The sequence below is a fragment of the Myiozetetes cayanensis genome, unplaced genomic scaffold, assembly GCF_022539395.1.
Source record: "Myiozetetes cayanensis isolate MyiCay16 unplaced genomic scaffold, myiCay2020 scf41, whole genome shotgun sequence".
NCBI classification, from domain to species: domain Eukaryota; kingdom Metazoa; phylum Chordata; class Aves; order Passeriformes; family Tyrannidae; genus Myiozetetes; species Myiozetetes cayanensis.
Window position 1 is genome coordinate 705,049 of NW_026087643.1, and position 24,477 is coordinate 729,525.

The following is a 24,477-nucleotide window of genomic DNA, read 5'->3' on the forward strand; positions in this document are numbered from 1 at the left end:
TCCTCCTCCTCCTCGTCCTTCTCCATCCTCAGCATCCCGGGGCGGGGGAGGCTCATGCCACCTGCCCCCGCGCCCTGCGGGTCGCCTCGCCCGGAGAGCGGCGGAGCCCCTTAGGGAGGAGCGGCGACGGCGCTGAGGGAGGTGAGGCGGGGGGTGCGTTCTGAGGCGGGGTGGGGGTGGCGGGATCGAGGGGGTGGGCGAAGGGGTGGTGGGGGTGCTGTTCGGGGCTCGCTGATTGTGGAACCGGCTCGAACCGCCCGGGAATGGAGGAGAAGGAGGGAAAATGAAGGTGTGTGTGGGGGGGTGGTGGTGAGGGGAGGGGGGCGGCAGGGCCGGAGCGCGCCGTACACAAAGCGGCGGCGGCGGGAGGAGGAGGAGGAGGAGGAGGAGAAGGCGGAGGAGGAGGAGGAGGAGGAGGGAGGAGGGCTCGCCGTGACCGGGGAGGAGCCGCGGCCGCTCCCGCCGGGCCCCGCCGGGCGCTCTGAGGGGGGCGCGGAGGGATCCGCGCGCGCCCCTCACGGGCGCGGTGAAGCGGCCGCCCCTGAGGGGAGGGGAGGGGGGCGCGGCGGTGATGCGGCCGCGCCGCTGCTCCCTCCGCGCTCCCCCCCCACTCCATCCCCACACTCGGGGGTCGCTTCTCCCCCCTCCCCGCGATCGCCGTCTCCCCTGTGGGGTGAAGGGGGAGAGCCCGCGTCCTCCCCTCCTCCCTCCCCGCCGCCCACCCCTCCCGCTGTCTGCCGCCCCCTCCTCGTTTTGCCGGCGCTGCGCTGGTGGGCGGCCATGTTGGGCACGGGGATTATTTTTCGCCGCCTTTCTTAGCCGCCACAATGCGCCGAGGGTGGGTTTTTAGTGGGGTTCTCCGGGGAAACGGCCTTTCCCCCCCCCCTTTTTTAGGGGAGCTTAAGGGTGAGGGGGGAGTGTCTGATCAGATCTTTGGAGGGACAACACCCCCCTCCCCATCCTCCTCCTCCTCGGCCTGCTTGTTCTCCAGCTTCTCAGAGTGGTTCCCCCTCTCCAGTGCCTTGTGCGAGCCCCTCAGGGAGCTGGGATTGCCATCCCAACCTTTCATCCTCTGGGATCAGGGATTGCCATCCCACCCCTCAGGGAGCTGGGATTGACATTCCACCCCTCAGGGAGCTGGGATTGCCATCCCAACCTTTCATCCCCTGGCATCTGGGATTGCTGTCTGAGCCCCTCAGGGAGCTGGGATTGACATTCCACCCCTCAGGGAGCTGGGATCCCACCCCTCAGGGAGCTGGGATTGCCATCCCTTCTCCTGGTCCTGGGATTGCCATCCCAACCCTCATCCCCTGGGATCAGGGATTGCCATCCCAACCCTCATCCCCTGGGATCAGGGGTTGCCATCCCAACCCTCAAGGAGCTGGAATTGCCATCCCCTGGGATTTAGGATTGCCATCCCACCCCCTTCTCCTGGTCCTGGGATTGCCATCCCAACTCTCATTCCCTGGGATCTGGGATTGCCATCCCAACCCTCATCCCCTGGGATCAGGGACTGCCATCCCACCCCTCAGGGATCTGGGATTGCCATCCCAACCATCATCCCCTGGGATCAGGGATTGCCATCCCACCCCTCAGGGATCTGGGATTGCCATCCCAACCATCATCCCCTGGGATTTGGGATTGCCATCCCACCCCTCAGGGAGCTGGGATTGCCATCCCAACCCTCATCCCCTGGGATTTAGGATTGCCATCCCACCCCTCTCCTGAGCATCTCCCTCAGGTCCCCAGGTTCTCCTGGTGCTGCTGCTGTCTCGTCCCTCCAGTGCCATCCTCAGGTGACAGGAGGGGTCTCTCTCTCTCTCAATCCCCTCTCTCATCCTGACCCCATCCAAGGAGAAGGGAAAGCTGCTCTCCCTTTGCTTCCCTGAGCTCACCTGCCCCGTCCCTGACCCCTGGAAAATCCGGGATCGTTCGCTTCCTCCTCCCTGGGAAGCTCAGGAATTCTCTCCAGCAGGATCTGGCACCTGCTGCTCCTGGCTGTTAAAAAAATCAGGTGTTTGGTGCCATCCTGACTGTGTTGGGGAACCCTCAGGGCATCCTTTTCCAGCCAGGATGGCTCCTGCTGGGAAATGCTTTTCCAGGGTGCCCCAACTGTGCCCGTTCCCTGCTCCTGTTAATTTTTCTCCCTGGGCTGTGCAGCCAGACCTGCTGCCTGCACATCTTTTGCCCTTTCAATCCTATAATTATTAGCTTGGAAAACCTCCTGCAGTGTTTCCCCCACCCCCAGGGAATTCGCCCTCTGTTGCCTCTCAGAGCTCTGTCCGGGTGTGGGGCTTGTGCAAATACTTCCAGTTGTTCTGGAATAGGGGGGAAAATCGGTTTTTCCATGCCCTTTTCCCAGAGCCAGAAGCTTGGAGTGTCCTCCTGCACCCACCAGCAGCAGCTCTGCTGTCTCCACCCCCTCCAGCCACTCTGGGAGCTCCAAAAAGAAGCCAAAAAAAGTCGGGAAGGGGGGTTTTGTTTTCATCAGCTTGGGCTCTGAGGCAGATCACAATCATTTCTAATTAAGTGTGTAATAATAAGACGTTTTAATTACGAGCAGCACCAGGCAGTTCCAAGCCTTTCCTAAAACCTGTAGGATTTGGAATGGTGGCATTCCTGGGAAGCCTTTGGAAGTGATTTCAGCACCCACATCGAGTCAGCCAAGAGGGAATTCCCTGGGACTGTTGAACTCAGCTCACCTTTTCACCTGCCCCCTTCTCTCTCCCAGGGTGTTCCTCCCCAGGAAAAACCACAGAGAAAACATCAGCCAGAGTGGTGTTTTCATCACCTAAATTCCATCACAAGGTTTGGGCCGTGCCAGTCAAGTCATTTAAAGCCACAAAAAAAAAAAAAAAAAAAAAGCTTTATCTTGATTTTATTTATTTATTTATTTTTCGTTTTTTTAAAAGGCAGGGATTGCAAAGTGTGGAAGCCTCGGTTTGTTTGCATTTAACCCTCCCAAACAGTGGGGTTTGGGGGGGCTCCTTAAAAGCCAAGATGCTTTCCTTGCTGTTGAAAGACAACTTTATCAAGAGCCAGGGAGAAAATGAGGCACAAGACTGGAGAAAAGTTGTGTATTCCCTTTGGGAAAAGCTGTAAATTGAGGGGTTTTTGATTTGGGGGTCGTCTTCTAGGGTTAGGAAGTCCTTTTTTTAAAAGGATTTAATGTTTTCCTCCTCATTTGTGGCGTGGGGAGCGTCAATGGATCTGCATCCAGAGTTCCTGATCCAGAGGCAGGGAATGAACCCAGCTGGGAGTGGAGATTCCCAGACCCTTTCCCTGCTCCCTCCAGACTTCCCACATTGACCCAGGCAGGGCTGAATTTCCCAGTTCCCAAAACTCACCTGTGCCTTCCCCAGCTCTCCTGGAGCGTGGAATATGTTTATGACATCAACATGCCTTAGTATCTTCATTGTAGCTGCCCCAAAGAGCTTACCCAAATATTTATATCTAATTATATCTCTAATTAAACACATCTCTTTCTGTACAGAGAGATGACAACACCTGGAGATAGAAGCTGTATAAAACCCACCTTGATTTCTTAGGACACTGTAATATTCTTCATCTTTTGTTGCTGTTGCTGCTGTTGTATTTTAGTTTTATTTCTATTTTCTGGCAGCTGTATTTCCAGCCCAGCACCTGCCAGCTCTGCTGGCAGAGCCGAACAACCCCCAGCGTTTATCACCGGCATTAATCACTTTTATTTGAGCAAAAAGGCTCCTCACGCACCAAAATATTCCAGATCAAAGCTTTGCAAAACAAAAGCTGTTCTCTCCCACTCCAGAAAAGAGAGAGGGGAGACATTTTCTGGCTTCAAAACAGCTGAAAAATACTCCGTGAATAATGTAAGTTAAGTGTCAGGAGCAGCTTGTACCTCCTCTCTTCAGCGTTTTGTCGGTGCATCTTGTGAATAACGATGAGCTGCTGAATAATATCTGGATTTTTTTAAAAAAATATTTATTTATTTATTTATTTTTGTCGCCTCCGACGCCGTGCAGAGAGTTCCAGGGCTGGCTGGAACCTTGCTTGGATTAATTAATAGATTTCTGCTGGTTATTTATAGATCTCCCCCATCAGTGGAGCATCCAGGCCCTGGAGTAACATGATTCCAGGGAAAGAGTTTCCCCCCTCGGAGCCTTCCTGGCTCTGCTTTTCCCTCCCCACCCCCAGCTTTCCCAACATTTCTTCCTTCTGGATGTCGAGGAGGAGGAAATTCCCTGTTTTTTGGGGGTTGGTTTTACCAGGAGTTGGGAATTAACAGCAGAAGTTGGTGTTAACGGGAGGAGAAAATGGGATTTAAGGCTCTCTGATTGTGGTCTCTGGCACAAAGCTCCATCCCTTGGAATGTGGTTCCTTCCCATTCCCATTCCCACATGGATTTGTGTCTTTTTGCTGCTTTCCCTTTTCCTGTCTGAGGGGGTGACAGAGGGGGTTTGTCGTTCACAATTATTTTATATTCGGTTGTTATTTATTAGATATTTAAATTTTTTTTAAATTTTTCCTCATTTTAAACATTTTAAGGATGATTTTAGGCCTCTGTTTTTCTTCAGTGGATGCGTTTGAGCAACTCCTGATTTATCCCTGTATCCATATATCCCTGTATCCATATATCCATGTATCCATGTATCCATATATCCCTGTATCCATATATCCCTATATCCCTGTATCCATATATCCATATATCTATGTGTCCATGTATCACTATCCATATATCTCTGTACCCATATATCCATGTATCCCTGTATCCATATATCCCTGTATCTATGTGTCCATGTATCACTATCCATATATCTCTGTACCCATATATCCATATATCCCTGTATCCATATATCCATGTATCCCTGTATCCATATATCCATATATCCCTGTATCCATATATCCATATATCTCTGTACCCATATATCCATATATCCCTGTATCCATATATCCATGTGTCCATGTATTCATATATCCATATATCCATGTGTCCATGTATCCCTATATCCCTATATTCATATATCCATATATCCATGTATCCCTGTATTCCTTTATCCATGTATCCATGTATTTCTATATCCATATCTCCCTGTATCTCTCTATTCCTGTATCCATGGATATATGGGTTAAATATGGGTACACATCCCTATATCCCTGTATCCCTATATCCCTATATCCCTGTATCCCTATATCCCTATATCCATATATTCCCAGGCAGGAATCTGCCTGTATCCAGCTGGATCCTTTGCTTCCCATGCCCTGTCATTCAGGGCTGTTCTGTGTCTCCAGCCAGGCGAGGGGTGAACATTCCAGGAGTGTTTTCCAGGAGTGTTTTCCAGGAGTGTTTTCCAGGAGTCCTTGAAGCTTTTCGGTGGCTAAATGAGAATTTCCCTCGTTTCCCACCTGGAATTCCAAAGCAGGGGGGGAGCAAGTCACTGAAAAGCCCCTAAAAAAAAAAAAAAGCTCTTTTTGGGGTTCAAAGTTACCACTTGGCTTCCCCAATTTGAGCAGCCCCCCCAAAAGGAACTTTGACCAACCCTGGGTATAACCCAAAATCCTGGGAAAAGAGGAGGTTATCTGGGAGCTGGGTTGGGTTTTGGGGACTTTTTACCTCCTTAAAAAAATAAAAACAACAACAAACCAACCCCTCCATAAAGGGCAAACCCCCATTTCCTCGAGGCCAAAAATGAGATGGCACCGAAATATTTGAATTACTGAAGATTCTGTGCTGTAAATCCACAAAACTGGGGGGGGGGAAGGACTCCTGAGTGGTGTGAGGAGCTTGCCTGAAACAGCACTTTGTGCTGTTAAAAACGAGCATTTTTTGTGCTCCAAAAGCAGAACAGAAGGAGGGTTCCTGGAAATCCCAGCTCCAGGTTTGATTTAACAACTGGAATCGGAGCAGCTTCGGCATCAGCTTGGCCGGAATTGTGGCCGTGCTGGGATAAAAAGGGCAGACCTAGAGAATAAATCTCATATTATTAAGCTCATTGCTGTGTGTTTATTTAATCCAGCTGGTAATTCCTGGTTTTTAGCAGGTTTTTTTTTACTTTGTTTTGGGCTGGTTCCTCTCCAGGCTGGTTTCCCCTCAGCTTTTTGTGGCTGTCAGATGGGGAGGGGGAGGTGACAGAGATGCCACAAAAAAGTGTCACCAGGAGCAGCCAAATCCCTTCCGGCCCCTGGTGATTCCCAACCCCTTCCCCGCCCGTTCTGCTGCTTCCCAGTTGGAATTCTTCCTTGGGAAGGGTTCCTCCTGCTGCCTGGCGGAACCAGTCGGGTTTATAATCCCAGATTCCATCCTTTCCACCCCTCTCCCTCCTTCCAGGATGGCGGACACGGACCTTTTCATGGAATGTGAGGAGGAGGAGCTGGAGCCGTGGCAGAAGATCAGCGATGTCATCGAAGACTCCGTGGTCGAGGATTACAATTCCATGGATAAAACTGCCACAGGTGATCCCCCCCTGCTTGATCCCAGTTCCCCTGGGATTGCTCCTCTTCCAGGGGTTAAATGGGAAGGGAAGTGGCTCTGCCTTGCCCCAGGAATCCTCCTTGGCCCCCATCCCAGGGAGGGTTTGGGGTGACCAAAGTGCCACAGCAGGCCCTGCTGGCCCAGGGACTGGGGGGTCACATCCCAGCTGGAGTTGGGAATGGCTGGAACGCTCCCAAAATCCTGCCTGGAGTCATCCCAAGCTTCCCCCAGTCTGCTCTCCTGCTCCTGGCTGTGGGATGGGATTTTACTTACTAATGTTTTAATTAATTGACAGGGCTGACAAGCCCGGGATCGGTCTGTTCTTCCACTGTAGGGTTTGGTTTGGGAGTTTTTTTTGGTTTGGGATATAATTCCCTAAAGAACAAGCCTGGAGGCCTAAAATTTGTGTTTTCACAACATCCACACTGGGGTTTAACTCTGCAACTTTCAGACATTAAACCCCCCAGGTCTGAATTCCTCCTGAGATGTTTCATCCTTTTAAACGTGGATTTACCCAAAAACCTCTTCCCTTTGCCAGACCAGACCCCCCAACACCCCACACCTCAAAAACCCAGGATTTCCAAACCCAAGAAACCAGGAATATCTTTCTGCTGGATCCCAATTTTCTTTTGCAGATTGATTTTAAAACATCTCACTCAAATTACTGGGACAGAAAAAAAAGGCAAAATCACCCAACTCTAAATATATTTGAAGTGACGCTCGGCCTCGTTTCCTCTTCCCTTAATTTCCTTTGATTGCTTTGAGCCCAGCTCGCTGCAGGAGGGACATGGAAGGGCTGGAGCAGCGGGAGAAGGGGCTGGAGAAACTCCTGAGGGAGCTGGGTGGGCTCATCCCGGAGCAAAGGAGGCTCAGGGGGGACCTCCTGGCTCTGGAATTCCCTGACAGGAGGTTGGAGCCGGGCAGGGGGAAATCGAGCTCTGCTCCTTTGTACCTCCATTGGGACAACTCCTGCTGCTGCCCCCCCTACCAAACCTCATTCCCTGCGCCGTTCTCCCGGTGTTTTCCAGGCGGGAACGCCGCGGTGCCGCCGGGGGGGCAGTCCCTGCTGCTGACGCAGAGCCCCACGCCCGCCCTGGGGGCCGTGGTGACCCAGCCCTTGCTGAGGCCCGTGCAGATCATGCAGAACGCCAACCACGTGCCCACCCCGCCCGTCACCAGCCAGCCCATCTTCATCACCACCCAGGTGAGCTCCTGGAGCCGGGAAATCCATGGGAAAAAGGTGGGAACGATCCCGTTTTCCCTCGCGCGCTTCCGAGGGGCGTCGCGCTGGAAGGGGACTTGACCCTCGGGGTTTGGTTGGACGCTTGGTCAACAAACAGAGGAGGGTGGAAGGGAGAAGGTGTTGGAAAAGAGGGTTTTGAAGAAGGTTTTTTTTCGGGGGGAAGGTTTTTGGGTGCCTGGGGGGAGGAGGGATGAGTGGAGGCCTTTTATGGGATATTATCCGGTAGAAGGAAGGCACCTCCTGGTCCAACCCCCCTGTCGGGTGGGTTATTTTGGAGTGATTTGTTGCATTTTCAGGGTGGGAAATTGAGGTTGGAAATGCTCTGTGTGGTCATGGTGCTGTTTGATCCCAGGGTTTTCCTGTGAGGAACGTGAGGCCCGTCCAGAACACCATGAACCAGGTTGGGATTGTGCTCAATGTCCAGCAAGGGCAGACAGTGAGACCCATCACCCTCGTGCCAGGTAAGGGCTGGCACAGCCAAACCCACTGCCAAAACTCCTTTTTTTAGGGCTCAAAAACCCACTAAAACTTTCAAACTTGTGTTCACCCTGGGAGGAGGTTTTTAATAACACTCATTTCTGCTGCCAGACCCTGTCGTGGAAGCTCAGAAGGACCCCAAACTCATGGTCACTGTCCCCAGAATGGGTTTCCCAAACCTCCTGTCCGAATTAATTTGGTACTGGGGGATGGATCCCCCTGGTCATGCCCTGAGTTTCCATCCCTGGTGACTGAGGGGTTGTGAAGGAGAACAAAAACCTCCATTAAAACCCATCATTTATAAATGGAATTAAAACCAACCAGATCCTGAAACTGGAGCTCTCCAGCTGCTTGGGCTTTTTTGGGGGGAAAATTCAGCCTAAAGAAAAGCTGTTCATGCAATCTGCATCCAAATCCAGTTGGAGTGTGCTTGGGAAGTGAAAGGAAAACTCCCCCTGGGAATTCCGGGGGCTCTGCAGTGGTGGGGTGGGGAGGGACGAGTTGTACTCGGGGAATGAGGGAAATGGACTTGGATCAGTTGATCCAGGACTGGGATTGGATTCCTGATCTGGGAATTGCCCATCTAGGACTGGGATGGGATTAGTTGATGTAGGCCTGGGATGGGGTTCCTGGTTCAGGGCTGGGATGGGATTCCTGATCTCAGCCTGGGATGAGATTAGTTGATCTCAGCCTGGGAATGGGATTAGTTGATCTCAGCCTGGGATGGGGTTCCTGATCTCAGCCTGGGATGGGGTTCCTGATCTCAGCCTGGGAATGGGATTAGTTGATCTCAGCCTGGGATGGGGTTGCTGCTCAGCCTGGGATGGGGTTCCTGATCTCAGCCTGGGATGGGGTTCCTGATCTGCAGCCTGGGATGGGGTTAGTTGATCTCAGCCTGGGATGGGATTAGTTGATCTAGGCCTGGGATGGGGTTGCTGCTGCAGGCCTGGGATGGGGTTGCTGCTGCAGGCCTGGGCCGCTGACGTGTCCGTGTGTGTTTGAAGCCCCAGGTACCCAGTTTGTCAAACCCGCCGTGGGGGTCCCCCAGGTGTTCTCCCAGGTGGCCCAGGTGAGGGCGGGGACGCCGCTGCCCGTCAGACCCGCCCCCAACACCTTCACCACGGTGATCCCGGCCACGCTGACCCTGCGCAGCACCGTGCCCCAGGCCCAGGCCCCCCAGCAGAGTAAGTCCTGCCTCCTCCTGGCCCCACCTCCCCCTTCTCCAGCAGGAAGTTTTTCCCAGTGTCCGATGTCCTGCCGCTGTTCCCCTGGGAGCAGAGCCCCCACCTGGGCTCCCACCTCCTGCCAAGGTCCCCCCTGAGCCTCCGCGTTCCCAGTGGGATAATCCATGGCTCAGCCATGCCTGGGGAAACCTCGAGGCTTAGAAAAAGGGGTTGGGGCTCCCAGAGGCCGTGCAGATTCCTCGCTGGAATTGTGTTATCCCTCCCTCCCTCCCTCCCAGTGAGCATCGCCAGCTTCGTGACCGTCAAGAGGCCCGGCGTGACGGGGGAGAACAGCAACGAGGTGGCCAAGCTGGTGAACACCCTCAACACTGTCCCCTCCCTGGGACAGAGCCCCGGCCCCCTCGTGGTGTCCAACAGCAGCCCCGGATCCCAGAGATCCAGCGTGTCAGAATCCTCCTCCTCCTCCTCCTCGCTCAAAGGTACGAGGGGTGCTCTCCCCCCCCAAAAATAAAAAACACCTTCCAAAGGGCGTGAGGGAGCCAAAAATCAAGGGGCATTTCATGCCACTGGGAGCCCAGGCTGTGCTCCATGCCATCTGTATTCCAGGTGTGTCTCTCCAGCCTTCTCCTCTGCTGGAAAAACCAAACAAACGTTTAAAAAAAGGGGGGAGGAGGTTTCATCCTTCTTGTTTCATCTCCCGTTTCTCTTGTCACAGTCAGCTCATCCCCTATTCCCACCTTCGACCTGCAAGACGGTGGCAGGAAGGTTTGCCCCAGGTGTGATGCCCAGTTCAGAGTCACCGAAGCTTTGAGAGGACACATGTGTGTGAGTAGCTATTCCCAAAGGGGATTCTTCTGGATATTATTATTATTATTATTATTATTATTATTTATTTACACATTAATTATTTCTAGATACAGCTCAGCTTGGGGGATTTAATTATTTCTAGATACAGTTCAATGTATGGGGCTTAATCAGCTCCAGATTCAGGTGAAGGGGGATCAGTAATTCTAGATGCACTTCAGTGTGGGAGTCAATGATTTAATGATTAATCATTCCCAGATCTCACTTTGCTGTGGGGGTTTGAGTGTCCTGGGTGTGGGTTCACCCTGGGTTGTTTTCCCCCTCCTCTTGCAGTACTGCTGCCCCGAGATGGTGGAGTTCCTGAAGAAGAGGAAATCCCTGGACTCGGAGCCCCCCCTGCAGTCCCCCAAACCCCCTTCCCCGGAGAAACCCCCGGCTGGAGCCCCCCCTGCCCCCTGCCCGGCGGTGCCAGCGCTGTCCCCGTGTGCCAAGGGCCCCGAGGGGGGCGAGGGGGGCCCGGACTCTGCCCAGAGCAAGCTCATCATGCTGGTGGATGATTTCTACTACGGCCGGGACGGGGGCAAGGGCGCCCAACTGCTGCCCTTCCCCAAGGTGCCCACGTCCTTCCGCTGCCCACACTGCACCAAGAGGCTCAAGAACAACATCCGGTGAGGGCAGGGGGCAGAGGGGGCACAGAACCAACCTGGGCAGCCCCAGCTCCTGGGGTTGGAGTTGATTTGTGAGCACCAGTGGTGCTGCAGAGCTCTGGGTGGGGGGTGTGTAAAAACCAGCCTGAACAGCCCCAATGTGGAGGGTTAGAGTTGAACTCTGAGCACCAGTGGTGCTGCAGAGCTCTGGGTGGGGGGAGTGTGTAAAAACCAGCCTGAACAGCCCCAATTTGGAGGGTTGGAGTTGATTTGTGAGCACCAGTGGTGCTGCAGAGCTCTGGGTGGGGGGTGTGTAAAAATCAGCCTGAACAGCCCCAATTTGGAGGGTTAGACTTGAGCTCTGAGCACCAGTGGTGCTGCAGAGCTCTGAGGGGCTTGTGTGTGTAAAAAACAGCCTGAACAGCCCCAATTTGGAGGGTTAGACTTGAACTCTGAGCACCAGTGGTGCTGCAGAGCTCTGAGGGGCTTGTGTGTGTAAAAAACAGCCTGAACAGTCCCAGTTTGGAAGGTTAGACTTGAACTCTGAGCACCAGTGGTGCTGCAGAGCTCTGAGGGGGTTGTGTGTGTAAAAACCAGCTTGAACAGCCCCAATTTGGAGGGTTGGAGTTGATTTGTGAGCACTAGTGGTGCTACAGAATTGCAGTGGGTTTATATAGAAAAAACCAGCCTGAACAGCCCCAGTTTGGAGGGCTGGAGGGGCTGGAGTTGATTTGTGAGCACCAGTGGTGCTGCAGAGCTGTGTGTGTGTGTGTGTGTGTGTAAAAACCATCCTGAGCACCCCCCCAGTTTCCAGGGCAGTCTCCTTTGCTCGTGGCTGGATGACAAGAAATAATAACCCTTGAAAAAAAAAACCAGTCATCCTCCTCCTCATCTCCCTGCCTCGATTTCTCACCAGGAGGAGGAAATGTTTTGTTGCTGAACTGGTGTTTGCTGGGCCAGCCAGGGCCCAGACCAAGAGTTTTTGGGGGTCAGAGGTGCAGAACATTTTTGGACTTGTGTCCCCTCCCTTGCAGGTTCATGAACCACATGAAGCACCACGTGGAGCTGGACCAGCAGAACGGCGAGGTGGACGTGCACACCATCTGCCAGCACTGCTACAGGCAGTTCTCCACCCCCTTCCAGCTCCAGTGCCACCTGGAGAACGTCCACAGCCCCTACGAGTCCACCAGTGAGCCCCTCCTGCCTTTACCACCTCAAACTGGGGGGGTTTTGTCTCGTGCTGGTCACAGATCTTACAGGGATCCCAAATTTGGGTTTGTCTTGAAGCCAAAAGGTAGAACCAGTTCTCAGGGGAGAAGATCCCTGAGTGATGTCCTCAGTTTTACTCAGTTTTCCATCAGGAAATTGTTCTGTTTTGCTGAAAAAAAAAACAAACCACCTCTCCTCCTGACTCAACACCAGCAGGTGAAGTGGAGTCACACAAGTGTCACACAGAGAGAGACAAAGTCAAAATCCACTTCAGTCTGGGGCAGAAAATCGCTGTTTAATTTCCTGCTCTGCTCAGAGTTGAGCCTTGGCTGTGTGGTTTGCCAGTTTTGCTGATGGAGGGTTTATCCTCCTTCCCAGCAGGACAACGCTGAGAACAAATTCTGAAGGGCACTGTAACCAAAGGAACCTGTAACTCTAATTTTTGTTTATTCCCCCAACTTTGACCTGCTTTTCCTCTCTCTTTTTTTTTTGCAGCCAAGTGCAAGATCTGCGAGTGGGCCTTTGAGAGCGAGCCCATGTTCCTGCAGCACATGAAGGACACCCACAAGCCAGGGGAGATGCCCTACGTGTGCCAGGTAGGAAAACAGGGACGTGGGAGCCGCATTTCCTTCTCCCATGCCGGAGGAAAAGAGGAAACCCGGAATTTTCCATCCAAATTAGTGATCCTGGGGGAGCCCCACTGGCATTTTTTTTCCCCTGCTGGTTCCTAAACTCCCCCTGAGCTCCAAGGATGGACGAGCTCAGGCTGAGCATTCCTGGGAACGTCCTGCTGATGAATCCCTGCGTTTTTTGGGATCTCCCCCCCCATCCTTGTCCTGCAGGTGTGCCAGTACCGCTCCTCCCTCTACTCCGAGGTGGACAGTCATTTCCGGATGATCCACGAGGACACCCGGCACCTGCTCTGCCCCTACTGCCTCAAGGTCTTCAAAAACGGGAATGCTTTCCAGCAGCACTTCATGAGGCACCAGGTACAGCGGGAATCACCCTCCCTGGGGGGTGGGAAATGAGGGATTAGTGGGTAAGAATTCGGGAATTCGCTGAAATGGCCCCCAAAATCCTCTGCTGGGCTCCTGTGAGGGGCAAAGGGAAGGCAGCTCTTGAGGTGTCTGTGCAGAACCCGATGATTTTAATTAAAAAAAACCCCTCAGATTTTAAAAACAAACCCCCACAGATCCAGGGCGTGGCCTTTGCTTTCAGAGAGGGGAAAACTTGGTTGGGATTTTGATGTTTATTCCCTTTTAATTTGTCAACAAAACCCTGCTCTGTGTGTGTGTGGGTGGGGGGCCTCTCCTGTTCCTCTCAGCTGCAATTCCTCCCTTTGCTTTAGAAGAAGAGTGTTTATCACTGCAACAAGTGCAGGCTCCAGTTCCTCTTTGCCAAGGACAAAATCGAGCACAAGCTGCAGCACCACAAAACCTTCCGGAAGCCCAAGCAGTTGGAAGGGTTAAAACCTGGAACCAAGGTGAGGAGATTTCCAGGGAACTCCTGGAGTGTTTGTGTTTGCTGAGGGTTGTAAAAAACCATCACCTAACCCACAGTGGATGGGAGGTGTAATTAGTTAATTGGGAGTAAGTGACAGAGAGGAGGTGACAGACTCACCTCTGAGCTGTCTGGACGAGCTCCATAGTTTTTTTTAGGGACAAACAGGTGCTTTTTGGGGCTCAAATCCCAGTCTGAACCCCTTCCCCTCGTCCTGTCACCCCAGTTGCTGATGGACATCCCCTCTGCAGCCTGCCCAGCTCCCACCACCTCAGTACCACTCCCACTGCCCCCATCACCAGCAGAGAGAAGCTCCCAAAGCTCATTTCTGCCCCATTTTTTTTTTTTTTGGGTTTGTTTATTTTTTTTTTGGGGTGTCTCTGCTCCCTGCAGGTGACAATCAGGGCGTCCAGGGGACAACCACGAACGTTGCCGGTCTCCTCCAACGAGATGTCCCAGGGCATGGGACAGGACACAGCTCCTCTGTCGTCATCCTCAGACCCCCAGCCCATCTTCCTGTACCCTCCTGTCCAGAGGAACGTCCAGAAGAGAGCGGTCAAAAAAATGTGAGAACTCCCTTTTTGGGTTTTTTTGCCCAAATTTACCATTTCTGAAGGGTTTTGGAGGGGCTCTCGTGGGTTGTTTCGGTGCCACGGGGGTGGGGGGAACACCTGATCCTTGATCCAGTGCCAAGAGGGGTTTATTCCAGGAGTTTGGCTTCCCACAGGACCAGGATTGTGCTGGGAAAGCCCTAAAGGTGGAATCCAGAAGGAGCTGGCAGTGGAATTCCAGCAGGGGAGGGATTTCTGCCCTCCCTAAAAGGATCATGGAGTGGTTTTGGGTGGGAAGGGACTTAAAGATCCTCCAGGCCATGGGCAGGGACACCTTCCACTAGTCCTGCTCCAAGTCCAGCCTGGCCTTGGGCACTTCCAGGGATGGGGAATCCATGGAATAACCCATGCCAGGGCCTCCCCACCCCCACAGGGAAGGATTTCTTCCCAATATCCACCCTAAATTTCCCTGTTTCAATCTGAACCCACTCCCCTTGTCCTGTCACTCCACCCCTTGTACAAAGCCCCCCTCTCCTGTAGCCCCCTCATGTGCTGCTGCCTTGTGCTCAGGATTATTATTTGATGTGGTTTTCCCATTTATTCCCCACTTCCCAATGATTTACAGGGGGTGGGAAAGGTTTGCCCCTGGCCCTGAGGGAACGAACGAGTTTCCGTGTCCTTAAACTCCCTCTTATCCCAATAAAATTCCACACATCCCGCAATCCCAACGCTGACAGAGCTCTCTCCCTGCCCTCTGCAGGAGCGTCCTGGGCAGGCAGACGTGCCTGGAGTGCAGCTTTGAGATCCCAGACTTCCCAAACCACTTCCCGACCTACGTGCACTGCTCCCTGTGTCGCTACAGCACCTGCTGCTCCCGGGCCTACGCCAACCACATGATCAAGTGAGTCCTGGCATCTCCAGGGGGGGAAAAAAACCATGGATCTGGGGCAATCCCACCTCCCTGCAGTGCTCTGGAAGTCACCTTTTTAAAAAAGGGGGAAAGAAGTCCCCCTCTTACCAAAAATTCCACCGTGCTGCCCCAAAGGGTGGGAAAATTGTCCCCAAAAATCGGGGGCATTCGGAAATGGTTTGGTGCCAGTTTTGGTTGCTTGGGCTCGGGTTTAACCCCCTGGGGTACAGGACAAGCAGACAAAATGCTGTTGGTAAACCAGGAGAGAGAAAAAAATGGTGTGTTTTACACGGTGTTACAGCTGTTTGCCCAGGGGTTATTGTGACTTTTGGTGAACTCTTTTTTTTTTGTGTCTTCCAGCAACCACGTCCCTCGGAAGAGCCCGAAATACTTGGCTTTGTTCAAGAACTACACGGCCTGGTAATGCAGACCTGGGGGCTTTTTTAGCCCCAGTTTTAAGTCAATCATCTCCTTTAATCCCCTGGGAATCTCCTGTGCAGTCCCTTTCTGATCTTCAGCAGCTCGAAGGAGCTGTTGAATTTTTTTCATTCTTTTTTTTTTTTTAGGGATTTAGGGATTTGGGGAGGGGGGTCAAATATTGGGATCCCGTTGTATTCCAGAGGGGGGACTCTGCCTATCTACACTGGAGGGTGACACGTTTAATTCTAATTATTAGTGAGGGCATGGGTATATTTTTAGGGCTGATGTGACCTTTATTTCTCCACTTTCCTTTTCTTTTTTCCCCCCTCCCCTGTTTTTCCCAGCGGTGTGAAGCTCTCCTGTTCCTCCTGCCTCTTTGTCACCTCCGAGGGGGACTCCATGGCCAAGCACTTGGTCTTCAACCCCTCCCACGAGTCCAGCAACATCATCCTCCAAGGTGAGGCTTGGAGAAAGCAGCGAGAAAACTTGGGAGTGGGGGAGGAAAAAGAAAGGATCCATCCATAATCCATCAATTCACGGCCCCAGGGGGGGGTCAAACAGAGCTTTGTGTGGGGTTGAATGGGTTGTGTGGGACCTGAATGAGCCTTTATTGTCATGGAGATGGGCAGTTTAAGCCCCGGGCCAGGCTGGCTCTGCCTGGATCCCTGGGATCTTCCCATGGCCCACACAATGCCAAGGGCTCACAAAGCCACTCCCTCTGCTCCTCAGGGACATCATTGTCCCCGGTGACACCCGGAGGTGACACCCTGAGGCTCCCCCCCAGCAAACCCTGAGGACGCTGTTCCAGCCCCTCTAGCTGGGAATTAACGGCTCCCAGATTCCTTGGGGGATGTGCCAAACCCTGAGCTTTTCCCCCACCAGATTTTGGGGGTTTCCTGGGGCTGTTGGGTTTGCTTTGTCTCGAGGGATCCCTGACAGATGTGGCTCTGCCTGGTCCAAGTCTTTGCTCCTTGGGTGGAGGCTGGGCTTGGAAAAGGTGGATCTTTGCTATTCCTAGAGAAAGTGGGGAGTAAGGGAGACACTGGTCCTCCCCTCTGGAGTGTTTATGTGCACTGATTTTGTGTTTATGTGCACTGATTTTGTGTTTATGTGCACCGATTTCGTGTTTATTTGCACCGGTTCAGTGTGTTTACCTGCACTGATTGATTTCAGTGTTTGTTTGCTGAGCTCTACAAACTGCTTTGTTTTCCTTTCAGGGCCCACTTGGATATCACATTCCAGGTAAACCCTTCGTGAACTGCCCTTTCCCCTCCTCCCTCCCTCATTTCCCCCCTGGGGTTGGGGTTTTTCCCCCCTCCTCCCTTTTTCCCCCGAGTTTCCAGGAATTTCCCTGCGTTCTCTCCCCTGCCAGGCACCTCCAAGCCCAGGACACGAGCCCGAAGCCCCCCTGCCCTCCCTGCTCCCCCAGCCAAGCTGTGAAACCCCAGCCCGTGGCTCCTTCCCAAGGCGACCCAGAGCCCGATCCCGCCTCGGCAGCCCCGGACAGGCCCCTGGAGCGACGGCAGCAGCAGGAGGAGGAGGAGAAGGAGGAGGAGGAGGAGGAGGAGGAGGAGGAGGAGGAGGAGGAGGAGGAGGGCGCTGTGCAGGACGAGCAGCCCCCCAGGGAGCCGCTGGAGGGGTCCCTGAGGAAGGAGCAGCTGTCGGTGAAGAAGCTGCGGGTGGTTCTGTTCGCCCTGTGCTCCGACACCGAGCAGGCGGCCGAGCACTTCCGAAACCCCCCGCGCCGCATCCGCCGCTGGCTGCGCCGCGTCCAGGCCTGCCAGGGCGAGAGCCTGGAGGGCAAGTACCTGAGCCTGGAGGCCGAGGAGAAGCTGGCGGAGTGGGTGCTGACGCAGCGGGAGCAGCAGCTGCCCGTCAACGAGGAGACCCTGTTCCAGAAGGCCACCAAGATCGGGCGCTCGCTGGAGGGGGGGTTCAAGATCTCCTACGAGTGGGCCGTGAGGTTCATGCTGAGGCACCACCTGAGCACCCACACGCGCCGGGCCGTGGCGCAGCCGCTGCCCAAGGACGTGGAGGACAGCGCCGGCTCCTTCATCGAGTTCGTGCAGCGCCAGATCCACACGCAGGACCTGCCGCTGGCCATGATCGCCGCCGTGGACGAGATCTCGCTGTTCCTGGACGCGGAGGTGCTGGGCAGCGACGACAGGAAGGAGAACGCCCTGCAGACCGTGGGCAACGGCGAGCCCTGGTGCGACGTGGTGCTCACCATCCTGGCCGACGGCAGCGTCCTGCCCGCCCTGGTGTTCTACAGGGGCCACGTGCAGCCGCCCGCCAACGTGCCCGAGTCCATCCTGCTGGAGGCCCGGGAGGGCGGCTACGGCGACGACGAGGTGATGGAGCTGTGGGCGTCCCGCGTGTGGCGCGAGCACGCGGCGTGCCAGAGCGGCAAGGGCATGCTGGTGCTGGACTGCCACCGCGGCCACCTCTCCGACGAGGTGCTGGCCGCCCTCAGCTCCGCCAGCACCCTGCCCGCCGTGGTGCCCGCCGGCTGCAGCTCCAAAATCCAGCCCCTGGACGTTTGCGTCAAGAGGACCGTGAAAAACTTCTTGCACAAAAAGTGGAAGGAGCAGGCCAAGGAGATGGCGGACTCCACGTGCGACTCGGACATCCTCCTGCAGCTGGTCTTGTGCTGGTTGGCCGAGGCGCTGGAGGTGATCGGGGACTCTCCGGAGCTGGTGCAGCAATCCTTCCTGGTGGCCAGCGTCCTGCCCGGCCCCGACGGCACGGCCAACTCGCCGGCGCGCAACGGGGACATGCAGGAGGAGCTCATCGCCTCGCTGGAGGAGCAGCTCAAGCTGGGCCACGAGCCCCCCGAGGAGCCGCCCGAGCCCCGGGACAGGAGCCAGCCCGAGGAATCCACCGACCCCGAGGTCCTCCAGCAGCTCTTCGAGGGAGAGAGCGAGACCGAGTCGTTCTACGGCTTCGAGGACGCCGACCTGGAGCTGATGGAGATCTGAGGGAGCCAGGGGGAAAAAAAAAAAAAACACAGAACCACAGAACGAGAAAACACGGAAAGGGGGTTATTTTTTTTTTTTTTTTTTTTTTGGAATAAATGTCGGATTGAGACCATTACAAACTTCCCTGTGGATTTGTGGGTTTTAGGAATTTCGTAGGCGATCACTCGAGATATAAAAAAAAAAGAAAAAAAAATGGCCATTTCTGCTGTTTCATTTCGGGAGTTTTTGTGCTTTTTTTTTCCCTATTTTTGCTTTGTTTTGGATTTTTTTTTTTTTTTTAAAGAAAAAGGATTAAAAAAAATCACTGTGTTTTTTGGTATTTCCTGAAAATATCTCGTGGGTGGCTATTTTTTGGCGTTTCCTTTACCTCACTTGTATCATAGTTTCTGGTTTTTTATGGTGCAGAAATGTGGTTGGTTTGTTTTCTTTTTTTTTTTTCTTTCTTCTTTTTTTGGAATTTGGACATTTTGTCAACGTGACCGTTTTGGGAAAGGAGAGAAAAAACAAAAAGCAGATGTAGCTCTGAACCAGTTCTCCAAACTTTTGGGGGGGTTTGTCTTAAAAAAACAAAACAAAACAAAACAAAACAGGTTCTTTGGTTTTGTAACAAACACCCGACCCAGGAAGTTCCATTTCCGTGGAGATTTTGGGCTCTCACAACTTGTGAACCCTTCAGATTGTGGGGGAGATTTGGGGTCGCTTTGAGGGGGGGGATCCTTTCGGGGTTTTTTTTTGGTTGCAAATTCGACCACGGGGTGTGAAAAAAACCCCAACACTCGTTTGTTTCCTGTTCAATGCCAGCAGATTTGGGGTTGGGAGCAGCTTTTAGGGGTTCTGCCCTAAAAAACCCCCCTTTCCCACCCCATTAACCCTCCTGTTTTCCCGCTGATTCCTCCTCTCCACCTGGAAAACTCTCCCGCCTTGCTCCAAAGAATTCCCCACAGAGGGCACTGTGGGGGGGAAGGGGGTGAGGAGAAAAAAACCCAAATTATTCTTGGCTCTCCCTCCCAGAGCCCCCCAAAAAACCCCTTTTAATCCCCCCCCCCTCATTCCCCAGTGACAAACCTGCTTTAGGTCCCTCAGGATCAGGAAAAAACGGGATTTTAGGAACCAAACTGTGACGTGCACAAACCAACAACAACAGCGACAAAAGAACATTTTGGGGTTTATTTTTCACTGCCAGCTTCAATTTTTTCTACAATTTGCATGTTTGGAGGGTTTTTGTTTTTTTTTTTTTTTTAATTGCCTTGGGGTCCCCACACCAGAGAAAGGGGGCTGATCCCAAAATCCAGAGGCACCTGCACCTTTCTGTTTCCAGAGGTTTTTGTGAGCCTTCCCCCTCTTTTCCCTAAGGAAAGCAGGAAGCAGCAGCATGTGCAGACCTGTAAATGGTTCAGCTTGGAAAATTGTACAGCCGTTGGAACATTTAATAAAACCAGGGAAATGGATTTCTAAACACGTGTTTTTATTCCCCACAACTCTGGAATTCCCTTCCCCCTTTTGCCCTCTGAGTCCTTCCCGTGTCCTGGAGAACCCAGAGATGGGTTTTAATTCAGTTTTAAATTTCATTTTCAGCCCTGCCACCCCTTTTTTTCCAGGAGGTTTTTTTTTTCCAGTGCCACGACTGACTCTTCCCGCTGAGATTTCCTTCTCTTTTTAAATAAAAAAGTCGAAAAAAAAAAAAAAAGGTCAATAAAACTCTCCTGAAGAAAATGTATTTACTGGTGGTTCTCTGTGCTGGTAAAAAATACCACTTTTATATCGATTTATGTCCTTATTTTACTGACATATTTCAATATTCTACTCAAATAATTCCATGTTTTACAGTTTCTTATTTTACTGACGTGTCTCCTTTAGTAATTCCTCATTTTACCAAAATATTGCCTTTTTTTAAACTCAAGGTTCAGCCAACATTGCTTTTATTATTCATTTCTTTCCTGTAAAGCTGAAAATGCCCCAATCCAGCCCTATTTGAAGGCCCCTTTATCCCTGTTTTTTTTTCCTGGATCCAACCCCATCCCTCCCGAGGTCATTTTGAACCTCCCCAAAAAAACTTGTGATTTTAACAAAATCTCTTCCCAGATGTGTTTTCCTTCCATCCACAGGTGACTCCTAAAGGTGGACTGAGCCTTTTTGCCTTCCTGGAATTCCCGGATTCCCAGCTGGAATAACACAGCACCTGCTCTGTGTAAGTCTTGATTTGGGGCAAATCTGGGCTATTTTGGGGGTCCTGACCCCACCTGGGTTGATCCTTGGGAGCCCAGCACTGGCCCTGAAGCTGCTCCAGGGGGATTTTAAGTTGGAGATTTGGGAAAATTCCTTCCTGGGAAGGCTGGCCCGTGGAATTCCAGCCCTCTGGAATGCCCAAAGGACACCTGGACGTGGCATTTGTGGACAGGACTCGACGGTGCCCTTGGATTCCACCATCCCAGAGGGCTTTTCCAACCTCAGCAATTCCAAGATTCCCGCAAAAACAAGGACTTCACCTGGAACTCCGAGACTCCCTCAAGCCCCCTATTTTTGGAAGATCCCACATTTTTTTTTTTGGGAGGCACCAACACAAGAGCCTGGTTTTTAAAAGGTCTGTTTTTATTCCCAAAACATGGATCAGACGTTCCAGGGGGACAGGGATGGGGTGGGTGGGACACAAAAGGGGCGACCTCGGAGCAGCTCCCGGGAAGTTCACTCTGAGCCACTGGAAAGGAAGGGATGAAGGAAGGTCAGGACAATCCCCCTGGATGTTCCCCTGGGATCAGGGGACATTCCTGCAGCTGGGAATGTCCCCTGGGAGCGTTACCTGACCACGTGGGCGATGTCCCAGTTGGCTTCCAGGGTCAGGGGTCCCTCCACCTGCACCCCCTTCTCCGTGACGGTGGCGAGTTCATACTGGGGAGAGAGGACGTGGGGACCTTGGAATTCCACACCCGGAGCCAGGTGGGCCTGGAATTCCACCCCTGGAGAGAGGTGGGCCTGGAATTCCACACCTGGAGCCCAGGTGGGCCCTGGGGGGATGCCCCAATTAACGAGACTGTCCCCAAAAATGGGTTGATGGGGCCAGGCAAGGGGGACAGGGGATGGTGGGAAACGATTCCCAAGGGAAAGGATTGGGGACTCTGGATGCCACAGCTGCAGGGACAGGAATTGTGCAAAGAAAACGCCCAAAACGGGATCCCAAACAGCTGGAATGATTCCCAGGGGGAAAAGATTGGAGCCACAGCTGCAGGGATGGGACAGTTATCCAAGGAAACCCCCAAAGGGGATCCCGACCTGCTGGAGCTCAGGATCTCCCCCCTTTTCCTGGGATCAGGGAGGTGTGTCCAGGAGGGGCTGGAGGAGGGATTCCTGGGATTCTGGGATCAGGGAGGTGTGTCTGGAAGGGGCTGGAGGAGGGATTCCTGGGACTCTGGGATCAGGGAGGTGTCTCCAGGGGAAAGGACACTGACCCTGTTGAAGGACCTGGCGTCCCTGTAGTAGAGGATCCGCAGGCAGCGCTCCAGGAGATCCCGGGCCTCGTCCTGGGACAGGCTCTGCTTCTTCTCCAGGACCTCCCTCATCAGGGGCTGAGAGGAAAAGGAACAAAATGAAGCGACAGAACAAATGACATCACAAAATAAACTGAGCTGAACTCAAAGCCCGGCCCCCACCTGAGCCAGGTAGGCCCCGAACCCCGTGGCCAACGTCGGCGCCTCGTAGGCCACTCCCAGCATGTCCACGTATCCCAGGAACCTGAGGGCACAGGGAAAAGGAGGTTGGAAGAGCTCAGGGGGGGGCAGAGCATTCCCTGGCTCCCCCCCTTCCCCAGGGAGCGGCCCCGCTCACCCCTCGCCGCCGGAGAAGCCGCCGATGACCACGGTGTTCCACAGGGGGTTGATCTTGGAGCGCCGGTTGTACATCACCCTGGTGAGCCACGAGTGGATGGCCCGCGGGCTGTAGGTGTGGCCGTCCCCCAGCAGCTCCTCGTCGATCCTGAACCCCGGGAGAAAAAGGAAACCCCAAAAAAAAAAAAAAACCCCGAGGAATAAGACCCAAAAACCTGAGGAATGTGACCCCAAAAACTTGAGGAATGTGACCCCAAAACCCGAGGGATGAGATCCCAAAAACCCAAGGAATGAGACCCCAAAAACCCAAGGAATGAGACCCCAAAAACCCGAGGAAGGTGACCCCAAAAACCCGAGGGAGGAGACCCCAAAAACCCAAGGGAGGAGACCCCCAAAACCTGAGGAATGTGACTCCAAAAGCCCAAAGAATGAGACCCCAAAAACCCAAGGAATGAGACCTCAAAAACCCAAGGAACAAGACCCCAAAAACCCAAGGAACGAGATCCCAAAAACCCAAGGAATGCGACCCCAAAAACCCAAGGAACGAGACCCCAAAACCCCAAGAAACAAGACCCCAAAACCCAAGGAACGCGACCCCAAAAACCCAAGGAATGTGACCCCAAAACCCAAGGAATGCGACCCCAAAAGCCCCCCCGGGGCTGAGGTTTGGACGGGGCACAGGGGTGAGGCTTTCCCAACCTCCCCAACCCCACCCCAAAACCCCACCAAGACGGCCCCAAATCCCTCTTTATTTTTTCCCCCGGAGCAGCAGCAGCACTTACACCATCTGGTCGATGACCTGCCGCAGGTACTGGAAGTCGGCGTAGTCCCCCGAGGCGCCCAGGACGGTGCTGTCGTTGACCCTGAGGATGCGGGAGATGCCCCTGAACCTCGCCAGGGAGCCGTAGGAGCCCATGGTGTCGGCCGCCAGCATCACCCCCCCCTCGAACTTCACCCCCAGCACCGACGTGCCCGTCACCATCGGGGTCCTGGCAGGGACACAGAGAGAGAGAGAGGAGGGGGTGAGCCCCGCAGAGCCCCCCTCTTTGTGCTTCCCCCATCACCCCACAGCTCCCCCCAGCCAGCCTGGGGGTCCCCCAGATCCCTGCTCCCAGTTTTCCCAGTCACCCCAGAGCCCAGGAATCTTTACAGGCATTCTCCTTCCATCTCCCCAGATCCCCCCCATTTCCACCACCCCCCAGTCCCATCTCCCCACTCCCACCCTTTGGATCCCACCCCCATCCCCATTCCCAGTCTCCCCAGGCATCCCAGAGCCCAGGAATCTTCACAGGCCTTCTCCTTCCATCTCGCCTCTCCCCATCTTCCCCCAGCCCCATCTCCCCAGGTTCCCCCATTTCCACCACCCCCAGCCCCATCTCCCCCTCCCACTCTTTGGAGCCCCCACCTCCATCCCTGCTCCCAGTTTTCCCAGTCACCCCAGAGCCCAGGAATCTTTACAGGCATTCTCCTTCCATCTCCCCAGATCCCCGCATTTCCACAACCCCTCTGCCCCATCTCCCCACTCCCACCCTTTGGATCCCCCCATCCCCATTCCCAGTCTCCCCAGACATCCCAGGGCCCAGGAATCTTCACAGGCATTCTCCTTCCATCTCCCCAGATCCCCCCCATTTCCACCATCCCCCTGCCCCATCTCCCCACTCCCACCCTTTGGATCCCACCCCCATCCCCGTTCCCAGTTTCCCAGTCACCCCAGACCCTTCTCTGCACCCCTGACTCTCTTCTCCTTCCATCTCCTCTCCTCCCTCAGGTCCCCCAACACCCCCAGCTCCCCAACTCTGCCCCCAGACCCCACGACCCTCCTTACCTCCACCTCCTCATCCCTTCCCGAGCCCCCAGAGCCCCCTCAGCACCCCCAATCTGCTCCCACCCCACCCCCAGGGACCCCCTCAGCCCCTCAGCTCCCACCCCGACCCCCATGGACCCCCGCCCTCAGCCCCCAGCCCGCTCCGCCCGCCCCGCTCTCACAGCGTGCGGGATGAGGGCCCTGTCCCCGCTCGGGGCGCTATCCCGGTGCCCCCGGGGATGTAGATCTGCCCCGGGGCGGGACCCCCGGCCCAGAACGGTGGCGGTGTCGGCGCCGCTGCTGCCCCGGCCTCCATCTTAGTCACGGCGCCTCCGCGCGTGCGCGGCGGGAGAAGCGCGGCCCCTCCCGGCCGCCGTAGAGAGGGGCGCGGCCTCGGCGCCATCTTGTGTGTGGCGGAGCTTTTCCCCCCTCCTCACGGCTCCCTCCCCAAGATGGCGGCGGCCGCGCCAGGTGAGCACGTGGT

At 54.2% G+C, this 24,477-nt stretch overlaps 2 protein-coding genes across 3 annotated transcripts; one reads left to right on the forward strand and one right to left on the reverse strand.

Moving 5' to 3' along the window:
- Positions 1-9: 9 nt before the first annotated feature.
- Positions 10-18,472, forward strand: POGZ (pogo transposable element derived with ZNF domain). Of its 2 annotated transcripts, none has more exons than XM_050330365.1 (18): positions 10-141; positions 6,305-6,429; positions 7,477-7,652; positions 8,044-8,152; positions 9,173-9,352; positions 9,631-9,831; positions 10,068-10,177; positions 10,490-10,824; positions 11,838-11,992; positions 12,508-12,608; positions 12,855-13,001; positions 13,364-13,495; positions 13,906-14,078; positions 14,824-14,964; positions 15,334-15,393; positions 15,738-15,850; positions 16,611-16,635; positions 16,766-18,472. In XM_050330365.1, exons 2-18 carry the CDS (start codon positions 6,306-6,308, stop codon positions 18,369-18,371), a joined length of 3,888 nt encoding a protein of 1,295 aa, XP_050186322.1. In that variant the 5' UTR covers positions 10-141; position 6,305; the 3' UTR covers positions 18,372-18,472. The 2 variants fall into 2 exon arrangements, with proteins under 2 accessions (XP_050186322.1, XP_050186321.1); XM_050330364.1 differs by having other exon boundaries at positions 13,361-13,495; positions 16,766-18,471.
- A 2,470-nt stretch (positions 18,473-20,942) lies between these two features.
- Positions 20,943-24,411, reverse strand: PSMB4 (proteasome 20S subunit beta 4). Its single transcript, XM_050330465.1, has 7 exons — positions 24,176-24,411; positions 22,972-23,178; positions 22,191-22,337; positions 22,016-22,097; positions 21,815-21,931; positions 21,169-21,257; positions 20,943-21,066 (listed from the first exon to the last, which is right to left on the reverse strand). Exons 1-7 carry the CDS (start codon positions 24,394-24,396, stop codon positions 21,054-21,056), a joined length of 876 nt encoding a protein of 291 aa, XP_050186422.1. The 5' UTR covers positions 24,397-24,411; the 3' UTR covers positions 20,943-21,053.
- Positions 24,412-24,477: the final 66 nt, after the last annotated feature.

Bases quoted from the DNA above. Each gene is read 5' to 3' on its own strand.
- POGZ (XM_050330364.1), top strand. From the start codon at position 6,306: ATGGCGGACACGGACCTTTTCATGGAATGTGAGGAGGAGGAGCTGGAG. The intron at 6,430-7,476 runs GTGATCCCCCCC...GGTGTTTTCCAG, and splicing joins CATGGATAAAACTGCCACAG to GCGGGAACGCCGCGGTGCCG. The intron at 11,993-12,507 runs GTGAGCCCCTCC...TTTTTTTTGCAG, and splicing joins CAGCCCCTACGAGTCCACCA to CCAAGTGCAAGATCTGCGAG.
- PSMB4 (XM_050330465.1), bottom strand. From the start codon at position 24,396: ATGGCGCCGAGGCCGCGCCCCTCTCTACGGCGGCCGGGAGGGGCCGCG. The intron at 23,179-24,175 runs GTGAGAGCGGGG...TGTCCCTGCCAG, and splicing joins GGGCCCTCATCCCGCACGCT to GACCCCGATGGTGACGGGCA. The intron at 21,258-21,814 runs GTCAGTGTCCTT...CTCTCTCCCCAG, and splicing joins ACGCCAGGTCCTTCAACAGG to TATGAACTCGCCACCGTCAC.